Source organism: Plectropomus leopardus, chromosome 20 (assembly GCF_026936395.1).
Source record: "Plectropomus leopardus strain MGB_pleo_1.0 chromosome 20, ASM2693639v1, whole genome shotgun sequence".
Lineage (NCBI taxonomy): Eukaryota > Metazoa > Chordata > Actinopteri > Perciformes > Serranidae > Plectropomus > Plectropomus leopardus.
Genome location: NC_142195.1, coordinates 23,842,845 through 23,868,762, shown reverse-complemented (window position 1 = coordinate 23,868,762; position 25,918 = coordinate 23,842,845). Strand labels below are relative to the sequence as shown.

General features: G+C 40.7%; 1 protein-coding gene and 1 long non-coding RNA gene across 2 annotated transcripts in view; one reads left to right on the top strand and one right to left on the bottom strand.

The window, feature by feature from the left end:
- The window catches only part of LOC148186219 (uncharacterized), a 73,084-nt gene that overhangs the window by 34,789 nt on the left and 12,377 nt on the right, over nucleotides 1-25,918 (top strand). The window contains exon 2 of the long non-coding RNA XR_015775106.1: nucleotides 15,011-15,177. This is a non-coding gene — a long non-coding RNA (uncharacterized LOC148186219). The remainder of the gene's footprint in view (nucleotides 1-15,010; nucleotides 15,178-25,918) is intronic.
- Nucleotides 480-8,210, bottom strand: barhl1b (BarH like homeobox 1b). Its single transcript, XM_088071368.1, has 4 exons — nucleotides 7,577-8,210; nucleotides 6,640-7,463; nucleotides 3,642-3,864; nucleotides 480-2,193 (listed from the first exon to the last, which is right to left on the bottom strand). Exons 2-4 carry the CDS (start codon nucleotides 7,088-7,090, stop codon nucleotides 1,893-1,895), a joined length of 975 nt encoding a protein of 324 aa, XP_087927494.1. The 5' UTR covers nucleotides 7,091-7,463; nucleotides 7,577-8,210; the 3' UTR covers nucleotides 480-1,892.

Genomic DNA, 25,918 nt, shown 5'->3' with positions numbered 1-25,918 from the left:
AACGGTGGGCAGTCAAGCCATCTGTGTCAAAAAGTATCTACATATAATTTACATTTATTTTTCTGTGTTAAATTTAAAACAAACATTATTTTTTCCCTTTCAATTTTGACTATACTTTGCGTTTATTTTTGCACCAAAACCAAGTGATTTTTTTACGCCAATTATTTCTGCTTTTAGTGTCAAAATATTGGTAAACAAATGGTATTTTTTGTTGCTTTAAGGCTAAGCCTGTGCACAGGGGTGGGAAAAATAACACTAATACCTAAAGAAATGCAACACGACAAACTACAGATTCAGAAAATCTCTTCAGAGGAGTAAACACTTGCAACACTTCAAATATCACTTTTTTGCACTGATATTGGTTGCATCAGATTACCAGGTGTTGCTGTTGTTTTGTCCACCTATTGTAACATCAATCCACGTGTTGATTCCACCTGACAAGCCCCGTGGCATTTCACACACACATCCAAGTAGCCACGTGATTAAATGAAAGACTTTTATTTCCACATTTATAAAAGTAATTCTCTTTTACATCAAATCCCCCCTTTTTATGTCCAACTGTTGCTGTGAATTTCACAAAAAATGAACTTCACGAAAAGAGTTTTGGGGGAAGCTAGAGGAACGAAAAAAAAATTAAATTAAAAATTAAAAAACGATCCAGGAAATATACGAGAACCACTCCACAAGTTTGATATCTGCAATATACATTTTTCACCAAAGGAGAGTAGAACAATTAAGGGGTTATCACGGCTTCATATGAAGGAACATAAGTAATGCACAACGTCTGTTCAAATACATCGATAGCAAATCAACAGGCAGTTACGCCTGCACGTGGACCCGAGTCCGATCGCTTTTCGGAAAAAAATAATAAAAATTTAAAAAATGAAAACATTAGAGGTGATTTCGTCCCCCATTTCCCCCGCTGCGGGGATAAAACTGCTTTTTTATAAATTACTTGACATTTTTACTCCGCTAAAACTTCAACTAAGAACAAGAAAAAGACTTTATATAGATTTCTTTCTTTCCGTAGCTCTCGTGTTTGTGCCTATATGTGGGTCCAGGCAGTCTTTCTCAGACAAATATGTTTTTTTAATTGTTTTTTATTTTTTAATTTTTGCCTGTATAGTTTCTGATGGCTAATCTAGCCTATTATGTTAAACTGGATCACCGTGGTCTGAAAAAGACGCACCAATAGATCAAACAAACCAACAAAAAAGTTTCTTTAAAACCAGTCTCTTTCGAATAAAATGCAAAATATTCTTATTTACAGGTTTATGACTGCTGATCATCTTGTTCTGCTCGTGTAAACAAAAATCAATGACAGAAGAATTAAGAAAAAAAAGTTCCTTTGGATCCTCTATTTCCATTATATTCATATTACATGGAAGGGTGTTTCTTTCCGCCTTTGCCACTATCCATGAACGTCCACATAATAATAATAATAATATTAATAATAATAATAATAATAATAATAATAATAATGATGATGATAATGCCAGTAGGGGGTCTAATTGGCATTGAACTGTAGGTCAAAGTGCCACCAACAATTGTATTTGTTGTTGGAAAAAAACACTGAAAATACTGAAAATTGGATCAAATAAATACATAACTTAGATGCTTTGATTCATATTGAAAAATAAATAAGTTATAAATAAAGCTCATGTCCCAAGAGAACACAAAAAAATCCTTCCACACAGACAGTTTCAGTCACAAAGCTCCGTCCACAGAGTTCAGCCTAAATCGGCCATTTCGCACCATATAAAGGCCTCGAGCAGTTTGTTTTTTTCTTTTGTTCGTCACGTTTTCATTTTTCTGTTTTTATTTCTCCGTACGAGTCCCAAGCTGCCAGAGTCGGCGTACAAAACAAAAAGCAGAAATCTGCAGGGGCCGGCTCACCGCTGCTGAGCTGGCCGGGGAAGCACGCCGGACATGGGGGGCAGAGGCGGCGGAGGCGGCGGCTCGCTGCCCCCCTGCAGGCCGTGCAGCAGGATCCGGGGGACCAGGGGTCTCTGCAGGGCCGGCGGGGGCGCCGAGGGGCCTCTGTACAGGTAGAGGGCCGCTCCGGGGTCCAGATTGGACACCAGGCTCTGCGGGTAGAAGTACGGGGACGGGAACATCCTCTGCAGGGCGGAGTAGTTCCCAGCTTCGGCCAGTAGCTCCAGTCCTACCGCCGTCTGCCTCTTCCACTTTGTCCTGCAAAAGAGAAAATATTTTTAGCCTCTAGCACGCGCGCATCCTTAACTGTGTTTGAATCTGACACCAAAATGTCCCCCATCTGGGGTCCAATTAGAAGTCAGAAATACATCTGTTTCTTTTTTAAAAAATCACCAAAATCTCCAACCTGCCACTTGTATTCACACCCAAGGATGTCTGCTAGATTGCCAGTGTGCACTCCACGCAGGTGAATAATTCATAATAAAGATAATTGAGTAGATATAGTGGTTTGTTTGAATTATTGATATGCACACATGCAACAATGCATTATTCATACCCCAAAGTGTTGTTTTTATATTTATTTATGTCATTTAGCTGCCTGAGAGTCAAAGCTGCAGACAAATAAATGCTAAAGTTAATTCAACCGAAGGCTGCAGAAAAACTGGTTTTTACATTGACGGTTTCTCTGACTGGTGCATGGAGTTTTATTTATTTACAAATCGTTGACGCCTCGGTTTTCGAGCTATTTGCAGGGTCATTGTGTGCGACCTAAATCGGATACGAGCGTCAAAAAAGTAATGTTGCTGCATGAAGATGCTGAAAAGTGAGAAATAAACTCAGGGCTGACAAACGTCTAAAAACAGCCAATAAATGGGATTTGTCGTGATGAAAAATGTCATCTTGCAGTGTTTAAGTTTGGTTGGTGAGTTTAGATCTTTATTTCCAACATGCCAAATAGAATAATAAATAATGAGAATAAAAATAAAATACAAGTTAGTAAATAACACCAGAATGCCCATCGGATATATTCAGTAAACAATATAGGCCTATTTCATGTCCAAGAAGGGGGAAAAAAACTTAATTTAAAACACGAATATTCGCAGTTTGTGTCGCAATATTCACCATACACACAGTGTTCAAAATCGAAATTAACACGTGTAAAAAATGATAAATAAATACACAAATTACAAATCCAAGTCCAGGGATACTCCTCAGACAATTTTGCGATGAAAAAAGTGGGATCAATTAATCAGCTGTCAATCAAAATTGCTCCTAAATTTAGTGGATGTTTGTTATTGTAGAGTATAAGTGGAGCTGGAATTAATTGAAGGTTAACCGACTATTCAATTTAATTGTTAAAAAAATAAAACGACTCTTTATTAATATGTTAAGTGAACTGGATTTCTTAGGGGTCAGTGTTTGGACAACATTTTAAGATGCCCCGTTGTGCACTTGGAAACTGTGATCTGGCAAAATTCGGCATTTTTGGACAAAACGATGAATCAATTAATCGAGGAAGAATGGCCAGATCAATCAATATCAAAACAACATTTGTTTTTGACGCATTAAGTGAAGTGAACTCGTGCCACCTTTAGGGTGAAAGCAAAACATGGCGTCCCTGGGTCCATCTTGCATAAGCCAGCCGTGAGAAACCAGATTACCCACCCCCCTCGTCCCTGTTTACTCTAAATCAGCAGCGTCCTTACCTCCGGTTCTGGTACCAGGTCTTGACCTGCGTGTCGGTGAGGTTGAGAGAGGCCGCGAGCTCCATACGGTCCTGGACGCTCAGGTATTTCTGCCGCTCGAAGCTGCGCTCCAGCTGGGCCAGCTGGTGGTCCGTGAAGGCCGTCCGGGCCTTCCTGGGCTTCTTCAGCCGGACCTGAGGGCTGTCTCTGCTGCTGGAGATCTCCCTGTCCCCCTCCTCTTTCACTGAGACAAAAATAAGAGAGGGTGTTGTAAACAGAGAAGGCCTCGTCTGGTGTAATGTAACACCACATCCATCTTTGTGTGGAGGCAGCCTCGATACACGTAAAGAAATCAGTGCAGCAGCAGCATCATATAAGAAAGACAAATATCAGTGTCGACTTAAATACAAAATAGATTTTAAAATGGCCACTTTAATGTGCCTGCAGCTTTTATTGGCGTGAATTTGCTTATTTAAATCAGGAATATTGATTCAGAATAAAATGAAATATGTAAAATATGAAATAAATTAGGTGGATCAAGGCAAAATACATGGGGAGATTTTTTAAATTTACTTTTGATTTGCATATCATGTGTGAGATGTGCTATGAATAAAGAAGTAATTGTCTAATTGATGAATTGATTAGCCAAATTTAATAGTAAGCCTATAATAATAATAATAATAATAATAATAATAATAATAATAATAATAAAAATGTTTCCTCCTCATTTTAAAAGATGTGACAAAACCCAAGTTTGAAACTATAGAGCACTTAATTTGTTTTTTTAAAATTGTATTATTATTATTATTATTATTATTAAGTTTTACGTCAGTATTTGAAGAGTGAGAAACCATAATAAAACCTGACATTTTATTTTGAATAACCTTATTTACTTTTATTTTGTTTTAACAGTCACATAGTTATATTTAAGTTATAGTTTATTACAATTACAGAGTGAATTATTTTTTCCTTTTTTCTTTTTTTTAGTCAAATAATTGTAGATCACTGGTTTAAACGCCAGCTAAATCAAAGGCAATCTGTTTGCTGAATGCGTATTTTAAAGAAAGTGTCAAAAAAAACATTTATTGTTAGAATGTCAGATTTTTCCTCTTTTCTAACTATTTATCCTCATTTAAAAGAAGTTGAGTGTTGTGTGTGAAATCACGGCGCTGGAAACAGTGCCTATAGGCGATGTGGAGCTATTTGATTTGGTCTTAAATTGTTATGAAAAGCCCCTCCAATATCCGCACTTCCAATCTGATATTTTTCCCGTCAGCAGACCCGCAGTCTTTGTTCTTTTTCTGCGTGGTGTCATGTCAGGGCGAGCATTGATATACAGTCCTTATAGTCAATTCTCTGAAAAGGGGGGAAAAAAAGAAAGAAAAGAGAAAAAAGGGTGGAGAAGCGAGCGAGGCGAGAGATCTTGGTAGTTGAATAGTTGAATCGTCTCAAGAAGCACAATAATCCGCCTAATTGAGCCACAAGGGAAGGACGAGCCTTTCAACCGCGACCGGAGAAACTTCACAGGACCGTGGAAATGAGTGGAAATCAAGAGCCGGGCGGCCTTGCGCGGTTACAAATCTGATTAGCGCCGGGGACAAATTGCATCAAATCCCTGAAATATTATAGGAGGCGGATTCGTGGAAATCAAAGCTGCCGTGCAGGCGCTCTGTGGGCCCCGCGGCTCCCTCAATCAATCAGCGCGTCGATGAGCATCTCCATCCACACTGTGACACACGTGAGCGCGCGGACACACGCACGCACACTCAGTTTGTCGAGCGAATTGATGACGTGACGCCGTATCAATAGCTTACAAGAAAATTTGGAGGCAAAGTGAGCCTGTAAGTGTAATAAAACAAAATAAAACGAATTAAATAATATCTTTTTAGACGTATTAAACGTGATTTTTGTGTCATATTTCCCCTAATCGCCTTCAGCGGTCGTCTTCTTTCCAAGCACTGCTTCATTAAACTGTCAATGGAGGTGACATGTCTGTTATGGCTGACATGATTGGAAACAGAGAGGCCCTTGATGGCATTTATCTGGAGGCGACCCTGTCATCTTTTCCATTCTTGCCTCCTTGACATCAACAGATGCTTTCTGGATATCCCGAAGCTTGAAACGCGCCGCGCATGCATGCATGCACGCGGACAGACAGTGATTTTAAATGTAAAAACTTAATGAAAATGAACTCATTAGGCTGTCACCCTGCACGGACAAATCTCATGTTTCCAGCATCCGTGATGCAGCAGCAGAGGATCGGGTAGATTTTTCCTCATGGATGACTTCCGGTGGAAGGCTACTACTGAAATGTGTCCGTTTATCTATAAAAAATATAAATTTTTCACATTTCCCAAAAAATATACAAGCAAAGTCACCAAATATTATTTTTAGACAACAAAGCTAAATATTGTTATTAGAAAAAGTATATAAAAAGGCCTAAACACGTTTTTAAAATGACCTATTCTGTTTATTTTTATATATCTTTGGGGTTTTCATTTTTGTATCACCACCCAGCACAGATAAATGCAAAAATTATATTTTAAATAACATATTTTTAATATATTTTAAATTATTAAAAGTTAATTTATTGCTTTTTGTTCCAACTTCATACCCTACGATATTTTTTCCAGTTTGCACCACTAATTTTGTACAACACATCTTTATGATGTTATTGTCTTTTATCTATTATTTAGTCATTATTGAATTTATTATTTATGAGTTTTGTCCGAATTATAAATTTAAAAAATAATATTAAAAAGGCATAAAAAGTAGCACCAGAAGCAGACAATTCGCAGTTCCACAACATGCAAAAAAAATGCAGACCAAGAAAGGTAGAATTACTTTTTAAAAAAACATAAACAAAAACGGATAGCTACAATTATTGGCACATTTTAAAATATTTTTTGAGCCAAAAGTCCAGTAAGAAACCAAAAGACCAAATCAGTTTCACCTCCAATCTCATCTCTAAAGCAGAGCAGCCCCCTCACTGTGTCTGCAGACAGTTTTCTCTCCTTACCTTTATATTCACTGTCTGACGACGAGTTGCTGTGGATTTTCTCCATAAAGTCTTCCGCTATCTTGGACGCCAGCCTCCCCGCCTCCTGAGTCGGCTGTCCATTGCTGGAGTAAGGCGCGCACGCGGCCAGAGGCTTACAGTCCGCGAGAATATCTCTGATGAGAAACGACGAGGTCACGGTCCTCTGCTGCGACCCCGCAGATATCTGCGCGTGCTGCAGGTGCGGCGGCAGGCCGACGCCGTGACCTTGCCTCTGGGCCACCTCGTCCACGCACTCCCTCCTCGGCGACGGAGGCGACGAGCAGCCGCTCTCCACGTCTGATCGCGGGCTGAACTCCAGAGGCGAGCGGCACTCCCCGACCAGGCTGTCCCCTTTGGACACCGGACTTCCAGGCCTGTGGGACAGCAGTGAGTCGATGCCAAAACTGGACCCGTTGGCGGACGCCTCCATTGTCTCGATCGAGGCCTCCTCAAACTACCATTTGGTATTCAGGACAAGTTTTATTTTAGGGAGGGAGGGGGGGTTTGTTGAAGTCTAAGTTGATCCAGCAGAGGAGAAAGAACCCCCCTCCCCGCACCAAATGTTTTTGGGTTTGCTACAAATGATTATTCATCCGCTGTTTCCGACTAAAGAGCAAATATCTCCAGGCTAAGTTACAACAATCGTCCACGCATCCGATTTTTTTTTGTGAGATGAGTCCTCCTGAAATCGATGCAGCCTCTTCTGAGTCGATTCTTCTGGCTTCTTTTTAGACCAACTCCTCCTGTTTGAGTTCAGAAGCCTCGTCGGGAGGATGAACCAGTTATTGCTGAAATTATGTCACCTGCAGAACACGAAAATGTGCAGAAATTATTACTATTTCTGGAAATTTGGGAGCAGTCTTCGGAGAAACAAAAAAGCGTTTCAGCACCATGGACAGGTACAGGCGCGTCAGACCTGAGAGAGGACCGGATGAAAATGTTCAGCTCGTCATGTGGCCACACAGATGACAGATGAAAAATGTTCGCATTCCTTTATGTAGAACAATAAAACCTTAAAAAACTCGAAGCAGAGAAAGAGAAAAGACAGAGAGAGGAAGAGATAGAGAGAGAGAGGAGTCCGAGTGGAGAGCTGCAGCAGCAAAAGAAAGCAGCACAAGAGGAAGACGCGGGACGATGCGATGCGCGCCGCAGAAGCGCAAAAAGGAGAGGTAAACTGGGTTAAATAGTCACAACTGGCAAGTAAAAGGAACGAGATGCGATGGGGGTGGGAGGGAATCCCAAAAAATTGAACTTGAGGAAAAGTCAGGAGCTAGGTTTTAAGAGCGCCTCGTCCACGTGAGTCCCCTGTGACAAGCCTTCATTGGCTGAGGGGAGCTGGAAGTGGACCTCCCTACACGCCCACTCACTCAGCCTCCCTCCTATCCTCCCCCCTCTCCTCCCTGGCTCATCCTCACTTTGATAAAAGAGACACTGAATTCATCAGGAGACTCAGATCCAACTGTTTACAGGCAATTTTCACACTGTTTGCTTTCATTACATCATTGATGAGGCTTATAATGGGGTTATTATGTGGAGCGGCTCGGTGTTTTTCTTCTCGACTCCCTTTCTTTGACTGGATTTATTTCCCACCTCCACAGCTCCTCTTTTTTAACACAGATTTTTGTTCAACATTTTACTTTTTATTATCATTATTTATTTCATTTTTGTTATTTATTGGAATATTAAATTAAAATTGTTATGGTGCAAATGTATTAATAGAGCTAAATTAGTGGACAAAAATTAGGGGGATATTATTGAAGAATTATTATTATATTATTACATAACTATAGTGTAAGAAAAAACATCTTTTATATTTTTTGTGGCGGTGATTCTATTGTTACAAATAATTTTGATATTTTAGGGGCCTCTATTTTTTGGTATTATTGCAAATTATTGTTATTGTTGTTTTATTATTTTTAAACTGTGGATTTTTTTGTCTTCAGCCTAAATACCGTGTGGCCACTCTACCAAGTTAATTTTATATCGTCTTTCATATAAGAAAATTAAGAGGAATTTAATTTATTTAATTTAATATAACCATTTTTTAAAGGATTTGTTTTCGAGTATCGAACAATGTCCCCTCGTTGAAGAGTCATCATTTAAAGCATAATAGCTCTTTAATAGTCCCTTTTAATTGTACACAATAGTCCCAGCAGCGTGACGCAAAACTTCAAGGCGCGTGAAGTGCCACTGTGCGCACTTTTCACCTTTAACACGCGTGAAATACCATTGTGCGCACTTTCAGCTCTACTCTGCACAACAGTTTGCCCCGCGCGACGGCCCCGACAGCCCCTAATAATCTAACTAACCCCTTTCTCATCATCATCAACACCCCCCTCCCTCCCCTTCACCTCCTCCTCCTCCACCCCATGTGACCACCAGATTGGAGGCGCGCGCCGGTCTCAGACACCGGCAGGTTAGTGAATCCGCTCCCCGCTCCCATGGGGTCCCATCACGGCTGCAAGCTGTCACATATGAGGCGGGGACAACACAGATATAAGGCAACACACACCCACCCTGACTTAGCTGTTTCTTTCTCCTCTGCTGGTGCATGAAAAGGAGCAGTGGTTTGATGCTTTCTCACACCGTTTTTTTTTTGTCTTTTTTTCTTTATGCTCACTGTGCCGCGTGTCCGCAGCTCCAGCTATGGTGGAGTAAATAAATCATAAGGTGATTAAACTTCCCCTTTGTGATCTTCACACGGCCTGTGAAACTTATGAGATGCTTTCATTATTTGGATTTTTTTTTTAAAAGTATCAATTAATTTGTCTTTAATTATTTGAGTTTGTCTTCATTTTACCCAGTTTTTTTTTACAACAATATTAACTAATTCAACAATGATGTTGTTTATTAAATAACGAAATTACTAATACGTGTCAAGGATTTTCAAAATAAAATCATGCCATAATACACTTTCCTATTCACCAAATTTTGGAAATAGTGATTATTTTACATTATTTAGACTGAAACTGCAACTAAGGATTCTTTTGAACATCTATTATTTTGTTGATGATTTTTCATTAATGGCTTCATCTTTAAGATACAAAAATACAGAAAAAGTGAAAAAAATCACAAGATTTCAGAATCCAGAATGTCATTTTCTGTTCGTCCTAACAATCAAAAAACAGATATTAAGAAGATATTTATTAATAAAAATTAAAAACAGTAAATCCTCTAACAACAAAAAATGTGAATTATTTTTCCTAGTTAAATGTTTTTTGAATTATCAAAAAATCAAATTAAAAAAATAATTGTTTTACCACTGATATATAGTACAGGTGTATTTACATTTTTAAAAAGTGTGTGTTATGAAATCATTATTATGTTTTTGTGCAATTAATGCTAACTATAGAGGCTTCTGGTGAAATCCCCCTTTTTTGCAGAAGACAGTACAGCTACACAGCTAGACTGTATCTGTGTGTGTTTGTGTGTATTTGTGTGTGAGTGTGTAGTGTAGTGTAATGATTTGGCTCATGCTGCTGATTTTGGACAAGTGTCCCTCTGGTCAAGCGAACCTCAATTTTTTATTTATTTTTTTTCCAGGAAAGGCTCTGAATTTGAGGGCCAGTGCAACTGTTACCCCAATGATGAAATACACTCACACTCTTTCTCCTACACACACACTCACGCACACACACACTCACACAGGTGTTGTGGGAGGACGTTATTGATCCATGTTAAAGAGAGGAAACAGGGATGTTTTCAGGAAATGGTCAGTGGCTGGTGAATCGCTGTCTGTCTCTCCGCCTGTTTTTTATCACATGATGAAATTGTACTTTATTATTGATCCACATTAAACAGCCCCACACCTTCCACTCACACTTTTACCAAAACAAAGTTGGCACCGTTGGGCCATTTCAGTGAAAAGTTGACTTTTTTTTCAGCCCAGCTGACAGCTGTGCAGTTAAATTCATTATATTTAAGAGCAATATTGATATTAATATTTGATTCTTATCAAGCTACTAGTGTTTGATTTTTTACTAAAATATCAGTAATATAAAGCTGAAATCAAGATTGGCACCAGGTGTAGTTTCATCGTAACAGTCCATACTGACCTGCCAGTGTTAATAATCTATGTGTGGTGCTTTATTTAGTTTTTATTTTGTTTCTCTGCATTATTGGAATCCCGTCCATAAGTTTTACTACTAATAATGCCTGCTGGGCTTCCTCGGCTCCCTCGGCTTTTGTGGGGGGAAAAAAAGAGAAAACATTTTATTTACTTGCTCGATTGAGCCGGTGTGTTAAATATATATCTAGATATGTTTTGTAAAAATGTGTGTCGCCTTTGAATAAACTTTGGCATCTCTATCGTTTTGGAACATCGAGTAAAGCGTGTCTTTCGAGGGGGATATATGTAAAAAGATGACTCCTCTCAACAAACAAACAGCATTAAAAAAAGGCAGGCAGATAAAAAAAAAAAAAAGAAAGAAAAGGAAAAAGGCGCTTGCTCTGGAGCTGGTGCTGCACCCTGGACCAGTCAGGGATGCAAATGATGCACCTTAACACCATCAGGTACTGGAGTTGACAGAAAATAATGAGAACCCGCTGAATCTTTTATAAGGTTAACACTCACATTTCCCAGTCAGCTGTCACACAAGAAAGAATTTAGCACATGCATGCGGGCGAAATAAACCTTCATCGTCTCATTAATGCTGACAGGGCCCTGGACCGGCAGCTCCCAGCGCCAGCGCCGCCACCACCTTCGTTTTGTGTCGGTAATTTGCAGCGGAGACAGACCCCCTTCTCCTGGAGAGAAAGAGGGGAGGAGGAGGAGGAGGAAAGGAAGAAGAGGGAGGAGGGAGATATTAAGGAGGAGAGCAAGAGTGAGAGGGAAAGAGGGGAACGGTAGAGGATCGTGCAGCGAGTGCAGAGGAAAAAAGGGAGGGAAGGTGGGCCTGGGGGGGAGGGTGGAAAGATGGCTAGCGCGCCAGGAGTCTGATTCTCCCCTAATTGGAAGCATTGGGCATTGTCAACGGAGGATTTTCAGCTGCTCACTGACAGGTAGAGCCGTCAGAATGATAGCCCACTTGTCAGTGCAAAAGACCAATAAAAACAAACCACTTTTGATTTAATTGGAGGCCTAACCATGGTGTGTGTGTGTGTGAGGTAGAAAGTGTGTGTGTGTTGCCTGCAGGGCCAGGGCCAGGGGGAGGTGGGAGGAGGATGAGTGGGGGTATTTGTGTCTGTGTGAAGGAAATCATCACTCTTGCCATCAATGTGCTCGCCCTGCCTCCATCTCTGCCATCACTCCTCTCATCCAGCGGCTCTTTGGGGGCCAGTGGTCACCGGCCGCCCGTGGTGAGAGGGTTTCTGGGGAGGCGGGTTTTGATTCTGTCCCAGGAGGCCTTCCTGAGCAGAGGCATCAGAGCGGAGAACAGTTTCTCCCTCTTCTTCATCTTCCCCCTTTTTCTTTATCCTCTATCAACAGAGTTGGGCTCTTGCCGCAGATGCCAGCCTTTCAAAACAGGATGAGCAATGTCTGACATTTCCTGTACGACCGGAGGAAACAGTGAATCCTAAACTTTTCTGTCCATGAGTGCAAATGTCACAGTGAGGTGACTGTGTAGTCTCGTTTGTGTGCATGTGGCTGAGTTTGTTAAAGACGTAGCTCCTGAATTTTGGTGAATTTGAAAATAATTGATGCTGGAGTGCAAATGGAGTGTACAGCTGCTCCTCCAGGATGTTGCAGTGGCAATAGTTAAGGCGAATTCAACCAGTCCCCCTCAATCCTGTGTGACTTTTTAATTTTGTCAAATCACCGCAACTTGTCTGCAAATCTGACCAATTATTGGAGTTTCCAGGGATTTTCAAGAATCATAGCAGTCTCCCGCATTACCTTAACAAACTTACTTCCTCGTTTCTTGTTGTGAAGATGGAGATGTGTAGCACAAACCAACCAACAAAAATACTGTGAAACATCATGCAAAGCAGTTCCCTGATGTTCTGCACAAAAGTCAGGCTAAGCTGTTCTGCATTGTGTGCAACGTTGTGGTGGATCACAAATGAAAATCATTGACTGACACACTTTTCTGCAGCAAAACACACCCAGAAAATGGCTGAAACTCGTTGAAAACCAACAAGACAAATCTGTATCACTGAGGTTGTTGAATCCAGATCTATTGAACATGCTAAAGATTAGTTAAACTAAATAGGCATGGTTAGTGATAACATCAGTGAAATTCAGAACAATGCAATTTTGTTCTGGCTATCCAAGTTGCCTTCAGTTTTTAATTAATTATGCAAAAAATATTAAACTATTTTTCACTTGCTCCTGCAAATGTATTGCAAAAAAAAAGCCTAAAAACATGCACTGCAGTTTTTTAAAAAGGTGCCATGAAATCAGGCATTTTAAGCCACAACAATGCCCACAAAAAAGACTGCAAAATTCTTGAGGGACTATTGAAGCACAAATAGAGACAAAAAGCCTACTCTCTTTCTCAATAAGTAGCTTTCCTCTTATTTTTTTTTCACTTTTGGTTGTTTGAACTGGGCTGGGAACTTGTTGCTGTTATATATGAGGGCTTTTTCACTAGAAATGACTGTTTGTAAAACTCAAAGCAGAAATCTAATTAAAAACTTTTGTGTTTTGAGGAGCGATTATGATGGTTGTCCCATTCTTAAAGGAAATTCTTGGGATGTATCTACATGATATGGCTGAAAGTATGTAGTATGGGGTTGTTTTTCACTGTTTGGGCCCCTCAGCTCCAATAAAGGGAAATCTTAATGCTACAACATATATTTTTCTTTGCTGTTTCAACATGACAGTGTCAGTGTGCACGAAGTCAGATCCATAAAGTATTGGGTTTTCTCAGTTCGGTGTGGAACAACTTAACTGCCCTGCTCAAAGCTCTGACCTCAACCTCATCCAGCACCTTTGGGATGAACTGAAACACGGACAGTGAGCCAAGCTTTATCTAGAACATCAGTGTTGGACCTCAGTCATGCTCTAATCAGAGCAAATCCCTGCAGCCAGACTCCAAAATCTGGTGGAAAGCCTGAAACCAGAAGAGTGGAGGCTGTTATAGCATCAGAATAATGCTCATGGTTTTGGAGTGACATGTTCAATATGGGTGTGATGCTAGTGTCCACATACTTCTGGCAAAATTACTACCTGAATGTTTTAAATTCAAATCTAGAATTCAAAAAGTCACAGTGTTGTGGACCTGGATCCAAAATAGCACCTGATCCACGTCTCTGGTGGCAGGTTTTAAAGGTGGAGATCTTGTGTAGCTCATTAACGCCCCACATTTGGATTCCCATGAGGCCTTTTACACCTTTAACAGATATTTGCATTTGTGGTGATACAATGTGTTTGGATTGACTCTGAAATAACCTCAGCTGTTAATGGTGCTGACGCATTTGTGTCTTATCGTACTGGCTTTCAGTACATTTTAGAATTGATTTTAAAATTGTATTGCTTGTTTTTAAGACTTAACACTGTCGGGAACCCTAATATCTCTCTGATATACTATGAGCCAGCTTGACCACTAAGGTCATCTGGAACAAGTTGCCTGGTTATTCCCCAGGTCTCCACGAATATGGATGATTTTATTTTATTTCATTTTATTTTATTTTATTTTATTTTATTTTATTTCATTTTTGTTGTTTATTATAGGCATTTTATTTAACTTAGGTGTGTTTTTACTTTTATTGTTTTATTGGTTTTATTCTTTTTTTATCTTTTATTTATTTTAATTCATATGTATTTCTCTCTTTTAATGGTCTAATTTTAGTATATATTTTCATGAATTTTAACAATTTTATATCGGTTCCGACTCAAGTGTCTTTGTATCCCTTATTGGATTATTCTTCCTCTTAATAATTATTTTATGAGTTTTTGTTTTTTATTTTAATGGATTTTTATGGTCAGATTATAGCTCTGTTTTGTGCCTGCGACTTGTACCTCACATTTTGTGCAGCACATTGTGCTTCCAGGTGGGAGGAAATGCATTATATAAATAGAGTTTTGCTTGCTTATGTGTAAACAACACAATGCACTGTAGACAAATAGCACTTTAAATGGTTTCAAAGAGTGATCTGTGTTATTTCATTTCTACAAAGCAACATTGGTCATGCAGTAGTTTGACAAGGTTGATTATGTCAGCCTCTTTTCAGTATTTCACAAGTAAACACTGAAGTAGAATCTTAAAATGATCATTTCTGTTCAGGTGCATGGTGTCTCAAAGTGGTACACTTTCAGTTTAGATATTCAGATGATTTTCAGAAGCGTGGTCTAAATCTCTGAACCTTCCCCACACCATCACAAACACCACCATTAATTAATAGTTCTAATAATTTGGATGCCTCTGCTGGCCCTCATGACTAATGTGTGCGTATTTCATAATTGCAGGTCCACACACGCACCACTGAATATACGCCTGCCCTCCCGTCCTGCGCTGTCGGCCCCGGCGTGCGTGCCCCTTGCAGCCAGCGTTTTATTATTCTTGACAGAGTTCAACGAACACATCTGGTCAGAGGATAAGAGGCGATGGAGAGACGGTGCCAAGAGGCGCAGAGGTGAGTGAGGAGCCAATGGAGAGGGGTGTGGGCAGGGGGGAGGACGAGGACCTACGACCATCCATCATAACCGTCCCTCATGAGGAATGCCAGCTCCTTCAGACTAGGGCCAACCCTACTTTCTCTGACCTTTGACCCCTTGGGTCTAAACCAAGAAGATGATTAGAGCCATCAGGAGTGAGATGGAGGGCGTTTGGCTTTTAGTGAGTTAGCTGTAGGTATTTTAATTAGCAGCAGGGCTTTAACTGATTGTTATTTTGATTACTAATTAGTCGAATTCTTCCTAATGCAGGACTTCCCAGTCGTTCAAATGCTTTAAAACAACATATGTATACGTTCAAGTGACAAGACATTGTTATACAACCAAAAACTTTCATAGTGTGGAGGTCGGGGATACAGATTCTCGCAGTGTTTGCCAGTAAGGCATTACTCAGTAACTTTTAACCCTTTGAAACCTAGAGTTTCACCACTTTTCTTGTGCTGCTTTTAGATGCCTTTTTCAATTATTAAATCCTTTGAAAGTTGAGCAAATTGCTACGATTTATTTCAAAAAACATGGAGAAAAAAAAACAAGCAAGAAACGTTCCATAAATTACAAGAAATTACTAGATTTAGGAAAATATTTTTTAAAAAAAATAGGAAAAAACATCCAGGGAAAAAGAAAAAAGCTAGGAAATACTTTATTTCTTATTATCATAACTGCATATTTAAAATTACATTAAAGAATTATTAGAATTTTAAAATGCTTTAACCATGTTATTTAAATCTTTAAAAAAAAGATAATTTTCACTCATTTCTTGCTAATTTTGGGTTTATTTCTTCTTTTGTTGCTCATTGCCTTTTCTCAGGTTTCAAAGGGTTAATAGTAATGTGATTACTTTTTTCACTAATGAGTGGTGTCAGTGGTCTACTCTGACAATTTGAGGGGCAATGTGTTTGCTTTCCCGGCGGGAGTTTGAGGGATGGTTTAATTGTCATCATTGTGTTTTGATATCCATGCGGTTTTGTATGCCTAAAAAACAGGATGTCCTACTGCATCCGGTTGCATCTCGCAGTTTGCGTGCTTTTCTGGCTGTTCTGACCAGTAGGTGATTTGTTCATTTTTAACACGAGGCAAATTCTTTCACTACTTTCTATTTGTTTCGTTCTTCAACCCATTTAAGACAACTTTACTTTTTGGTCATATTGAGGTTTTGCTTGATTTTAAGTCGTAGCTTTCAGAATATGAAACTTCTGTTGCCAAATTTAAATGATACATACAGTTTTGAAGCTCGTAAAGGCACCATGACAAGCTACAATTTACAAAGCGTGTTGAATTTTGCTCCCCTGTGTGCAGTAATAGTCTTAACCTCCTGTTAATGAGTAGTGTCCACCTTTGTGGGTGAGGTTAGGGGATAGGGTTTGGTTCAGGTTTTGGGATGGGGAAACATATCAATGGGGAAACAGTCTTTGACACAACACTGGCATGATACACAAGAAAGATGAAGAAAATGTGGTGACTCCCTAAACTCTGAAGTGGTTCTTAATTCTAAATATGTGTCCATTTCTTGATTATTTATAATCCCGTAGTCCGTAGAGGTCCACTGATTGAAAGAATGGAAAGGGTTTTTCGTAAAAGATGAATGAATATTGCCATGTGGAGTTGCAGACAGACAACAGCTTATTGACAGAAGCTGCAAAAATAATCATAAACAACAAAAGGAGCGCGTAAATATGAAAACTGCAGAGACAGAGAAATGCACGTGCAGTTTAACTGTTGTGAAGGTTTGCAAGCAGCGTTTTGTCGTAGCGCCAAGGTTTGTTTTGTGCTATGGACTGTGACAGATATATGTGCAAGAGGGTCAAAGTGGTATGTCTCTGTTGTATATATTCTCCGTGCAGTAGTGTGTACTTTGTGTGGGCAGCTTCAGTACGTACTGAAAGTGAAAAACTATGTGATTTGGAATACTGCCCATTTCTCTGTGTGCTCAGTGGGCAGACTGCTGTAGGATGGAGCAGGAGGTGGGGGGAGGCGGTCAGCCTCAACCAAAAGATGAGAAATGTCCCTCACTGTAACTCGGAGTTTGTCTTAGTTACATGTTGTGTTGTCTTAGCTAAGCAGTCAAAATAGGACAGCACTCAGATAAAGCGTTTTTTTATTATTGCCACAGGTGGCAATAATTTGACTGCTTTGATATCCATTTTGAGGATTCAACACCCAGTTTCAACAAGTTATATTGTGAGTGAGCGCGCTGTGTTTGATTTTTAGTGTCGTCTTAGCTGCCGGCTAGCCACTGGTAGCTTTGCTTTTATTCGGTTTGTAAACCTTCAGCTGAGGATGGGACTCTGGAGTCCTTCAGTGACTGGAGCACTGAAGCATGAAGTAACATTAGCTTTGACTTCAGAATTGTTTAAAAGCTGCTCTGTTAGTGAAGTCTTTACTTTTTCAGTACTTGGCTACATTTTCTTGCACTTGTCATCTGTATGTCATCTGTATTTGTCCATATGTTTATTTTTGGAAGGCAACATTTTTGTTGCTGAGTTTGGAGGACCTGTTGGTCAATGCCATACATACACGATCCTTATTTTTATTCTTTTCTTTGAGAAATATGAAGACATTTTCCTACAAAATCCTGTTTTCATCAAACAAAATACTGCAAACTTTTTAAATGTCCATTTTGTTACTGTTGTCGTAACACAAACAGCTGCACAAGGACTTTGTCTTAATAAAAGACAATCTAAATAAAATGATTTTAATTACAAAATATCTAATGAAAAAATAAGTAAAGAGGATAAGAATCTGACTAACCATCCATTGCTCAATATTGCTTGAGAACTGGTCTTCAACTAGCACTTATGTTCATTATTGATCAATCTGTCAAAACATTGTTTCCTCATTGAGTCAATAGATTGTAAAAATCTGAAAAGTCCCCATCTAAAGTTCACACAGCCGTAAATGACTTCAAATTGCTTCTCTCATTTAAAAAAAAATCTGTTTCGGAGTGGTGTATTTCATCAGCCAAACCAGTGCTAGATAAGAGTCGTTTTCCACACGCAAGGTGTCATAGTTCAATGTTAACCTGTCATGTCAACTCCCCCTGAGTGATGGTGTGCTGGTGGGCTCTTATTGGGCGGGGGGTCCCCTGCAGCTGCCACGGGGAGACACACACAAGCTGGTGATGGGTGTGGAGACTTCCCCTCCAGCTCCTGTACCTCCAGGAGGGGAGGGCACAGGGTCCAGGTTTGCCCCCTACCCTCTACCCTGCCAGGGGAAGCTGAGGCGGGCCGGGCCCTTGGCCTTCTCGCTCCATGTGGAGAAGTGGGGGCACTGGAGAGCCGTGCTTACGTCCATGAATCACAACGGCAGTGTCACTCAGGACACACACACGCCCACACACACATGTGCAAGAGTAATGAAAGCACTGACTGTGTTTACATGCACAGTAATATTATGATATTATTCTGAGTCTGACAGTAGTAAAAAAAAAATTGATACAAGTTGTGTTAAAAGCATTTGATTAAGACATGGGGGACATGCTGGTATTAATCAGGTTTTAGGAGCATTCTTCAGATACAGCGCATTTTGAATTTGTGCTTCAGTTTGGGTTTTTACAGCAGTTTGTGATACAAACGTAGTCATATGTAAACGGTTGTCTCTTTGCGTTATACACAAGCCAAATTGCCAACAGTTTGAAAAGCTGGTGAGGAGATGCATGCCCAAAAAGAAAAGCCCACATTTCTGCTCAGAAGAAGAAACTACTTTCAAACATTATGCAAAACTTGGATATCAACAGGTTTTTGTATAAGTGCAAATATTGTAACACCAACTTTTTAAAGAGGATGGTTGAAGGAAGAAAAGAGGGAGGCTGTGTTTGCATCGTGGAAAACATCAATGGCCCAGGCAGCTCCAGCCGTTCCACTTTTCCATGTTTTGACGTGATAAACGATATGTCAGGACATTTTAATCAGAGTTTGCACTGCTGCATGTAAACTGGAATATTAGTGGAATATTCACTTTATTTGTCATGTAAACAGCTTAGTAGGAATATTGCTCCTCTGTAAGGCAGTGACTAACAGATATTTTCGTCATCCATCATTTCTGCTGATTTATTTTTTAAAATTATTTTATAAATTAGTCATTTATTTAATTTAAAAAAAAAACAGAGGCCCACTCCCCTAATACGATAATACCACAATATTTCCATCACGGGGCATCGGGTGGCTCAGTGGATAAGGCAGGTGCCCCATAGATGAAGGCAATGTCCTTGCTGCAGCGGCTGCAGGTTTGATTACGGCTTGCGGCCCTTTGCTGCATGTTGTTCCCTCTCTCTCCCCCTTTCACGCTGTCAGTCTTCTGTCCTGTCAAGACAAAAATGCCAAAAAAATAATCTTTAAAAAACGATACTTACCATTCTTAAATGTTTTGCGATATTGCGAAATTGCGATAACATATATTGCGATTTAGAATGTTTTTTTCAACTGCAAACTCTGTCAACATCTGTTTTTATTGCAGCAACATGTATCTAGTGGACTGAAAAAGCAATTGATTTAATTACTGTGGAAGGGTCTAATGTGTATTTGCAGTTTTAATTTATGTAATTAAAAAGTTGATACTTGGCATATGTGTATTGCCAAGCAAAATATCGTGATACTATACTATATTGATTTTTTTGCAATTAGATCTTGTTGTTTTCCTAAATTCTGTTGTTTAATCTAATAATTCTGAGCAAAAGAATGAAAAATGTGCAGCTAAAGTTTTATTTTTACATGTGGGAAGAGTTTGTTTGATGTGATGCAAAGCATCATCGCATCAAATAGTTTGGCCATTTTATATCAGATTTCAACATATATGTGTGTTTGTATCTAGTTGGTGATACTTATTTTCCCCACCTTGCAGTTGCTTCTATAATTATGCAAATGGTGATGCAATTTATAGTGTATAATTCACTGTAAATTGTATTTCTGTCACTATGCAAAAGAGAGTTGCATTTTTTAAATCACGTTTCCTGCTCCTGCACCTAACTGAGCAGTTGTTACTGAAAAAAAATTGTCAGGCCTTGTTCTAGTTTTATCTTTCACACACACACACACACACACACACACACACACACACACACACACACACACACACACACACACACACACACACACACACACACACATCGTGACGGGGGGCTCCAGCGTTCCATTCTGGCCTTAAACTCCCTGCTTCCTAATTTGGCCAATATGCAGGTAATATGTGGGGTCGCAACATCTCAATTATCACACCTCCTGTCAGAGGCTCCCAATCCTCCGCTCGCCGCTACCTTCCCCTCCAACATGCCTTCACCCCCCGCCCTCACCCCTCCCGCAGTGACTTTTATTGCTTCATTAGTATGCTCCACATGCTCCGGTGCACACCCACGCTCCGCGAGCCTTCAAGCCCTAACAACTTTTGGCAGATCAGTGCGCGATGAGGGGATGATGAGGGACTCTTTCTGCTAAAAGCCCACCTACCTGGCGCTGTGGCCCATTTTTGTCCGAGTGTGTTTCCTAACCTGGTGATGCAGGATGTGGGGGAAACAGCCAGGAGAGCTGGTGTGGGTTTTCTGGGTGTCACACCTGAAAACTCACAGGAGACGCGATGACCTGCTTAAGCCTGGATATTATTTGAAGTTTTTATACCAAGTTCTGTGTCTTTATGAAGCCCTTTTATATTTTTAAAACATCCCTAATGCAGGGATGCTTACAGTGCTTTGCTTTGGGGGCCACTTCTGGAACATGGCAAGAAACCAGGGGCCAGTCGCAGCAGCCCCATAAACGCTTCTAGGATATTAGGATGTTTCTCTGATTTTAGGACATTTCCTGGATTTTAGGGCATTTCTTGTATTTTAGGGCATTTCTTGTATTTTAGTGTGTTTCTCAGCTTGTAGGACATTTCTAGGCTTTTAGAACATTTCTTGGATTTTAAGACATTTCTCATATTTTGGGACATTTCTTGGATTTTAGGACTCTTCAAGCTCCTCATTTGCCCACCGTTTTTTATGTTAAAGTAAAGAAGTTTCCAAAAATATATTATTTTATTATTTAATGTTGTCTCAACACAAGCAGCCATACAAGAACTTTACCTGTATGAAGAAAAAAGGCAAATGTATGACTAAAATCAGGATCTGCTTAAATAATAAGTAGACAAGATTTAAAATTAGTTATCCAATACCAGTTTCTGAGTGTTGCTGTGGCCACGTTTTGGTTAAAAAAAATATTGAGGTTGGGTCCTTGCTCACACACCTGACAGTGTTCACACCTGACACGCATCACTCACCGTCAGCCCCCGCTCTCCTGCAGCCATATCTGATTTCTGAGTAAAATACCTGTTGGGATTCATGCAAGCATGTTACATTTCCTGTCACAGCCATCCATTGCACAGCTAAGCAGGTATGTCCGAGGTGTGTTTCGAGTGTGTGCTCATGCTCAGTGTGTGTGTTGGTGTTCAGCGTGGAGAATAAGACCCCAGAAAATGCTCATTAGAGTTGACCTTGGCACTTGGAGCCGGCGTTTGATGGATCGAGTACAGGGCCAAACAAGCCCCTGGGGAGCCATGATCTTATCTCTTATTGTACACACACACCTCCTCCCCCCTCCTCTGTTGACCCTGCTCCCCCCCATCTCCCCGCTCACTCACACTCCTCTGCTCTACACGCATCACAGGCAGAATAAATCTGTGTCTGACACCACAGGAAAAAAGGAGAGGGGAGGAGTGGGGAGGCCTGAGGGAGTAAAGGAGAGAGAAGGCAGTGCTTGAAGAGAGACGGGGGGGGAGGGAGGGAGGAGGGCGACAGGAGGAGAGAAAAAACACACAGAGGGCCGAGGAAAACCAATAGCTCACTGAGGTGTCATTACCTACATAAGTCAGATGTGTGTGTGTTTGAAAAAAAATATCTGCGAGGCACGTGGAGCGTTAAAGGAAATTGGCTGAGTGGGGGAGGAAGGAAGGGAGGAAAAAGGGGTGAGGATCAGTGGATGATGAGTCTGAGATGAAAGAGGAGACTCAGGTGTCTCTGTAGCGCGTTCACGGTTTGTTCTGTTCCTCTTACCTGTCCTTCTTCTCCACATATAATTTCGCAACAAACACACACACACACACATACACACACTATTGCCACCGCCATGTCTCTCCCCCCTTCTGCTCCCAACCAGGGGACACACCAAACACACAAAGAGACATGAGGCAACATCCACCTCCAGGATGGCAAAGTTTCTCCCCCACCACCCCAGCATCCCCATATTCACAGGGGTGGCATCACAGGCTTGTGGGCTCTTTGTGTTCTCTTCTTCTGCTGCTGCGCTACGGGGAGAAAGTGACACTCTGAAGTCTTAATTGAGGTTTACCCGGTGTTTTTTCTCACTGTTGTTGTGTGTTAAAGTGTGGTTAAACTTTATAATCAAGCCTACAGGGTTTACAGTGTGAAGCGAGGAGAGCGAGAGCGTGTGATGACATTACAAACACAGTTGTTTACCGGGCTGCTAGCAGCAGCTAGCTCGCTACCTGCATCTCGCGAACAACAACAACAAAACTCTGCCACGTTCTCGCTGTCAGTCAACAGCCCTCTAAACAAACCTCTTAGTGTTCCCAGAAAAGGAATTTGAGTCGAATGCAACTATTTACTGAATCTTTGGGCATGTTTGAATGGATCCCTCTATTTTCTCTTTGCACTCCGTCCCCCTGCCTCGCTCCTGTCTGTCAGTCTGTCTTTGCAGAGATCTGGGAGGGACTGAGAGACTGATGTCTCAGCTCCTCCAGGATCCCACCAGGAACGCCTTTTGACAGTTGCAGGAGCAGCAGGATACAGCGCAAAGATGTTGCTGTAATTGCACCTGGTTGCGTCATGAAAAAGTAATAATTTGCTGTCAAGGACGTCAAGGTGTCAGCGTTCGGCAGGAGTTGATAAGGTATTGACTGCCTCCAGAGTGCTCACTCACTCACTCTCACTCATACTCCTTTATAAAGTTGACTCCCAGAGAAAGAGGGAGACAGCAGAGGTTGGGGAACAGGGGAGAGAAAGAGGGAAGTGAAAGAGAAGGGAGGGAGATAAAAAAGGACGAAAGGAAAGAAATGAGCAATGGAAAAAATAGGCTAAAGACAGTCAATCTGTGTGCTCTGAGCTCCGAGACATTAATTGCACTCTATTTGCCACTTCGCAAACCCTGTTCATTTATAATACATGCACAGATTGCGTTAAATTATACATAAGCAATCAACAGGCTAAAGCAGCGAGGCATGCTCCCCGCAAGTTGAATAATACACAATTACCACCTGGCTCACTCTTCTATTCACTTTGATTACTGTCGCACGGGTCGCGACTCGCCACTGATTGACATTCACAGGCGGGAAAAAAAGAAGGAAAAAGGTGTGACTTCTTGTTGCGACATGGACCTTGCTGCTCCCAGTGAATCCTGATCTTAGAGTGAACAGAAAGCCTCGTGGGAAGGCCGACCTCCTCACACAGGTGTCTGGTGAACGATTGTGTGTCTGTGTGGCGTTGAGTTGGGGTCAAGGCCCCAATGATACATTTGTGTGCAAAAACCGAAGGAATGTGTTTTATGATACCTTAATTTGGGAAACAAAACCACAAGCAGCTATACAGGAACTTTTTCCTTAAAAAATGGTCAGAAAAGGCTGAATTAAATGTATACTACAGTATTGTGATCAAAGAGTATTTTGAGATTTTGAGTGAGCATTTGATGCTTTTTGTATTTGACAGTTTTTGGTACTGGCTGGCTGCTGCAAATACATTTTGCTCGATACAAAAAGAACAAAGAGTTTAAGGAGTTCTTCGGAGTTTTTGAGCAGGTCAATATGATTTCACTCCCCAATCATCAAAGATGACTGCCACTGGCCTTTTGCTTTAAACTATGATGCTGTATGTTCTCCTCTAGCATCAGTTTGTGACGTTTGACAGGGATGGCATATCTTTTCAAAATAAAGTTTGGAAACTTACAAACTGAACTTCGTGGGTGAAATCACCGATAGACCAAGCTGAAAAGCCAGTCAGAAAGCTCTTTCACCTTATGCACAGACATTTGCAAGTAAAATCATCAATTGTCATTGCAAAAAAATGTTGAACAGAAATCAGCTTTGCCTTGCAAAATCTAAATGCTATTACTTGTGTTGCTGCATGCAGCTTTAAGATAAAATTGTATCCTATGTGTTTTTTTTTTCTGTTGTGTTGCAGCACTGCAACCAGACAGTCATGGCCCACCCTTAAAGGAACACGTCACCCCAAAGTAAAAAATACATATTTTTCATCTAGCCTGCAGTGCTATTTATCAATCTAGATTTTATTGAAGTTAGTTGCAGAGCGTTGGAGATATCGGCTGTAGAGATGTCTGCCTTCTCTTTAATATAATGGATCCAGGTGGCACTTGGCTTGTGGTGCCAAAAAAAAAAACGCATTTGAAAAACTACACTTTTCTTTTATTAGAATCATAACTCAGTATCTTGTTCACCCGCCAACCATATCACTCCGCAGAGGGAAGCGTGCATCTACGGCTAGCTCACCTAGCACCACTGAGTGTGCTAACATTACACCTCAGCCGAGGAGGATGCTACTAATGTTTACATATGGCGCTGTCATGAGCATGCGCTTCTTGTCCATGGGTAGAGGCAATTTTTTTACAGGTAAACACTTTTTTTCTTTGTTGTTGTGGTGCATTTCAGCTACACAAGCTGACACACAGTCACCAATTATCTCCAAAACCAATTCAGTGAGAGTGAAGTTTGTGCCGGACAGTGTCTGACACATCACTAAAACTACAGCAACAGTTACTAACTGTCAGCAACACTCAAACGTCGACTGACCGCTCAGGATACTTCAACAGCGGCGCTGGCATGTCGGCTACAACAGGGATCAAACCTGCAGCCTTCATTTACAGGACACTCGGTATTCCACTCAGCTGTTTTGTGATCTTTGACCTGCTGCTCCATCTTTGATCGAGGAACGGTCCTCTGAAGTGGGATGAAGCCCGCGGCTCCAGCTTTAATATCCAACTTCCCTCCTTCTCTCTCCTCTTGATGTTGTCCTGTCAATTTACCATCACAGGCAGGGTTCCCGCAGATCCTTAAATAGTCTTATAAGGCATTAAATTCATAAATCTATCCTTAATTGGTATTAAAATGTCTGAAATCTATCTTTCAAAAGTCTTAGAAATGCAAAGACATTGAAAGAAGCATATTAAGAATGTTTTTTCCTGACATTGCATCATAAAATCTCCAAATAATCGGTTATATCTATTAAAATGTTAGTTAACATTTGGGAAAAATTGTCCCCAATCCAAAGTTATTGATGTCAGTTCATGTTTTACGAGCGGTGTTAAAAAAAAGTCGGAAAAAGTCTTAAATCTAACTTTCCGAAAGCTGTTGGAACCCTGCACAGGAAGATAAAAACAGATTGATGATGTCTGACAGTTAAAACATGCAACGCAGCATCCACATGTGTGTGAAGAACAACACCTGCTTCAATCTTTGCCTCTCGCGTCTTGAATGCGCCGCCCCGGCTTAGCATAAGGGGAATGCCCCCTGCTTCAAAGCCGAGGTGACGTAAGCTAAAAACCTCTTTCTGAGCATACAGCGAAAGCCACCAATACAGCAATGCACTGGTTATCTGTCCTCATTGTTGCTTAATGAACCGTCAATGGAGCAGCTTGGGCGAGCTTATAGACTTCTCATTGTTGCACAGGGGCTCTCAGGGTTGATAGATTCAGCATTAAGGGTCAGGATTTGCGA

What these genes read in the sequence shown, in the direction of transcription:
- barhl1b (XM_088071368.1), bottom strand. Translation starts at nt 7,090, where the DNA reads ATGGAGGCGTCCGCCAACGGGTCCAGTTTTGGCATCGACTCACTGCTG. An exon ending in GTCAGACAGTGAATATAAAG is followed by an intron (nt 3,865 to 6,639) that starts GTAAGGAGAGAA and finishes TTTTTGTCTCAG; the next exon opens with TGAAAGAGGAGGGGGACAGG. An exon ending in ACCTGGTACCAGAACCGGAG is followed by an intron (nt 2,194 to 3,641) that starts GTAAGGACGCTG and finishes TCTCTTTTGCAG; the next exon opens with GACAAAGTGGAAGAGGCAGA.